Source organism: Podospora bellae-mahoneyi, chromosome 6 (assembly GCF_035222275.1).
Source record: "Podospora bellae-mahoneyi strain CBS 112042 chromosome 6, whole genome shotgun sequence".
Taxonomy (NCBI): domain Eukaryota; kingdom Fungi; phylum Ascomycota; class Sordariomycetes; order Sordariales; family Podosporaceae; genus Podospora; species Podospora bellae-mahoneyi.
In genome coordinates this window covers 993,627-997,402 of record NC_085885.1, presented here as the reverse complement: position 1 = coordinate 997,402, position 3,776 = coordinate 993,627, and the positions used below count along the sequence as shown (strand labels likewise).

The 3,776-nt window shown below is 54.9% G+C and overlaps 1 protein-coding gene across 1 annotated transcript; it reads left to right on the top strand.

Moving 5' to 3' along the window:
- QC761_605450 (uncharacterized protein) lies at positions 1–3,081 on the top strand. The gene is made up of 2 exons (XM_062880993.1): positions 1–1,820; positions 1,908–3,081. The coding sequence occupies exons 1-2, from the start codon at positions 830–832 to the stop codon at positions 2,777–2,779; spliced, it is 1,863 nt and encodes a 620-aa protein (XP_062729238.1). The 5' UTR covers positions 1–829; the 3' UTR covers positions 2,780–3,081.
- The last annotated feature ends 695 nt before the right edge of the window (positions 3,082–3,776 follow it).

Genomic DNA, 3,776 nt, shown 5'->3' with positions numbered 1-3,776 from the left:
CCCTCACCCTCTCCGCGCTACCTTCTCATTAAAAGACTGGGCGGTCCAGTCGCCGTCCTTTATCGGGTTTCCCTTTCGGTTTGATCCCCATTCCCCCCCCCCCAAGGACCCTTTCCAACAAACAAAACCAACCGTGGGCCCCCGACGCCAACACCTGCCGTCTCCTCCCCATCACCAAAAAAACAACAACGACAACGACTTCTTTGACCGAGTTGCACCATCCGCTCAATCCACTCCACACACCCCACCCGACCCTTGACTTACACGTCAACACCCTTTGTGCGACAGAAGGACGTCAGGAAACCACAAGCGATAGCTAGACATACGCCCGCCCCCGCCCGCTCGCTCGCCCGATTATATCATCCATCCTTTCGATCGATTCTGTATACTCCAACTGCTCTGCCCTGCTGTGCTGCCGTGCGCTCTCTCTCTCACACACACTCGTGTTATTGCTGAGTTGCGCATCTCGTTCGCGCCCTTCTCCGCTCCACGACCGGTTACCTGCATGCGTGCTAGGTGACGTCCACAGCCTGACACACGCAATCCCGACAGCGCGGCGACTGGACTCCTGGACGACCACAGCTTGAGCCCTCTCCTGCGCTCTCCCGTTCCTGTCCTGGGCGCATCTGGAGGTTATTGGTTGCATTGTGCGGGAATCGGGCGCCGACTCGCTCCAAAACAAGCCGTTCTGCGAGTCCCTGCAGCCCGGGCAAACGATCACTCATGGTGGCGCCCGCCCTTGTCTAGGACGCGAAGGGATGAAGAAGAAGAAGAAGAAGAGAGCTGGAACATTTTCGACAACACAACCATAGGCCATTCGCGGGTAGCAATGACCCGCTCCCGGTTACGACCACATTCACCAACACTGCTTTCGCCAGTACATTCACCCAAGGAATTGACACCAAGACCGTCGGCCGTCTTCAGAGGCGGTGACGGAGACTCCATCATGTCAACCTCGCGACCCTCCAGCGTGGCCCTTATGCCACCATCAGCACCCACAAACCCGACCTCTCCACCATCGCTGAGAGACATCCTGACCGATACCGCTTTGCCGCCCTACACGCTCGGCGCCTTTACCGCTTTTCTGTCGCAGAACCACTGCCTCGAGACGCTCGAGTTCACACTGCAGGCCGAACGCTACAGGACAGCGTACGCTAACATTGTAGGGACCGGAGAACGGCCGCCGAGCATCGGGGATGGCAGCGAGCACATTTGCCTGCTCTGGCAGAAGCTGATGCACACCTTCATCCAGCCTTGTGGAATCCGCGAAGTCAACCTTCCCGCCCGCGTACGCGATCGGTTGCTGTCACTTCCCTGTGTGCCCATCCCACCGAACCCATCCGAACTGGACGAGGCTGTCAAGATTGTGTACGAGCTCATGAACGACTCGGTGCTGGGCCCCTTCTTGGCGTCGGTGGCGCCGCATGAAGAGGAGCACCGCCATGAGCATGATCCCAGGCTGTTTCGGTCACGCCTGCGAATCCCAAGAGAGACGTCGTCCTCCAGCGAACACGACTCAATTCGGTCACCCAAGTCGGCCTTTCTGCCCATGCTCAACCTCGCCTGGTCTAGCGAGCCCAAAAGCTCCGCGTCGTCATCCAGCGACCCGATGGAGCAGGGTGGACTAAGCGACGACAGTGGAAACGTGCCCTCGCCGTCCGCGAACGAGCCGATGACACCACCCACCACGCCGCCCACCTCAGACTGGGCCTTCGCCAACACGTCCCCCGGCAGCCTTCAGCGGGCCATTAGCGCACACAACAGCGGCTGGAAGAAGATGGGGGCGAAGCTTGGACTGAGCCGCAGAGGCCGCGCCAAGCGTGACCATCCAACCTCGGCCGGTGTCGACCTTGACCACCCGATGAGCGACGCTGCTCAGGGGAGCAACGGCCTCTTATAGGAAACAGAGGTCGTGTCGATCCCACAGGACCCCGCTACATCCTCCCACCAACATGCCCCAGCAGGCAAGACAATGACGGGTTTCGACGAAAAGGTTCACTCCATTTCATCGACCCTGCGCTCGTCGGTCGAGTGGGAGGAGCCGCACCCAGGGAAGCGCTTTCCGGTTCCCGCGACGGGGAACGTGAGCCAGGGTGTTGGTATTCCTCAGCAATGTAGCGGGCTTCACAAGAACGGCATGGCCGCAAAAGGTTTTGTCCCATATCCGACGCGCGGATGGAATATGGGCACCAAGAGGCGTTTTTTGCGCCCCCGAGTTCGGGTCAAGATCCCCGTGAACCCCCAAGACAGCTCGATCAAGAGCAACATGTGCTGCAGACCTCAAAGCACCACATCCGGCGCCGCACCCGTGATTACACCGGCTGCCTCTCCCCAAGTCCCATCGATGGACTGCGTTGCCACCAACAGCACGCGGACAGTGAGCCCCATGTACGGCTGTTGCGGCACGGATAGCAAGGGTGCCATCAAGTTGAAGGACGAATCCATGGAAAGCACTCTCGACAGCACCTTGTCCTCAAAGCACTCGTCCATGCGACTCTCGATGACGGACTTTTCCCACTACCTGTCACCGGCAGGCCCCACTGATGAATCCGACCGCAGCTCCTGCCTGTCTTTTGATCCCGACCGCTCCCCCAGCCTCTCGCCTGATGAGGATCCTTATGGATGGGAAGCCGAGCTGAACAAGAAGACGGCGGCCCCCGGTGTCATGGCTTGCTGCTCTAACCTAGAGTTTCGCCGGGCGCAGGGTGGCAAGCGGAGTCTTTTGCAAAAGGTTCTCAGTCTGGGTCCTCGGGAACTTGCCCGTCCATCGATGCATTGAACGGCAAGACAGCTTTTTAGTCTCGTCACATTTTTTCTATTTTGCGCACAACTTTTTCAACAAATACCCCGACGTTTTTTTTTTTATGTCGCCATTTTTAGATTTTTTCTGTTCCAGCGAGTCATGGCAGAGTGTGTGACTTGCTGGAATTTTGCTCACGCAAAACCAAAACCATCAACACTCAGTAAACAAACAAACAGATTTTGATGATTCACACGTGGTCACAGGCATGGTATGGGGCATGGTATGGTATATGAACATGCATACATAAGGGTGGTTTGGGGGGGAGACGGGGGCTTTTTATTTATTTATAATTTGTATTCCGGATTGGTTGGGTGCATGGGACGAAATAAAAGCAAGCAAGCAAGCGGGCGTTTTTCAAGGCATTTTCTATGGAAGGGGAAGGGGGGGGTTTAAGAGGGATGGGAAAAAGACTTGCATTATTCACACACACACCACACACATTGCGTAATGGGGAGGGGGGCGGGTTGTTGTATGAATTAGAGTTTTTTTCTTTCTTTCTTGATGATACCTTTGTATGTATGAGATATGGGGAAAAGGGTTGTTTGGGAGGGAGGCGGGGGGCGCCCTCTCGGGGGAGGGCAAAATGATAATGAGATTATCGATGTTGTTGAAGAAGATCAATGTTGGTTTCTATGATTTGAGTGACATGCATCAAATTGGTGAAGATGGTTGGAGCTGGCGATGTAACAAAGAGGTGAATAGACTTGACCGGGATCGTTGTTGTTAAGGGGAACTGGGCAGTCTTTGTGTGGTGGATTTGGTTAGAGTTTCTTTGAGGGGGTTGTATTGTGTGATTTTGTTTGGTATTGAAATATCTCCCTACCTAGATTGAGCGTCTTTTAATAAGGACAGTGGTGAAGAGGATCATTTGTGATATGGCTCTTCACAGTTTAGATATGTCTAGAACAGAGCAAGTATAGAAATTGCTATGTACCTATCTACTGTTGAAGATATCCGACAAAACGTTCAAATA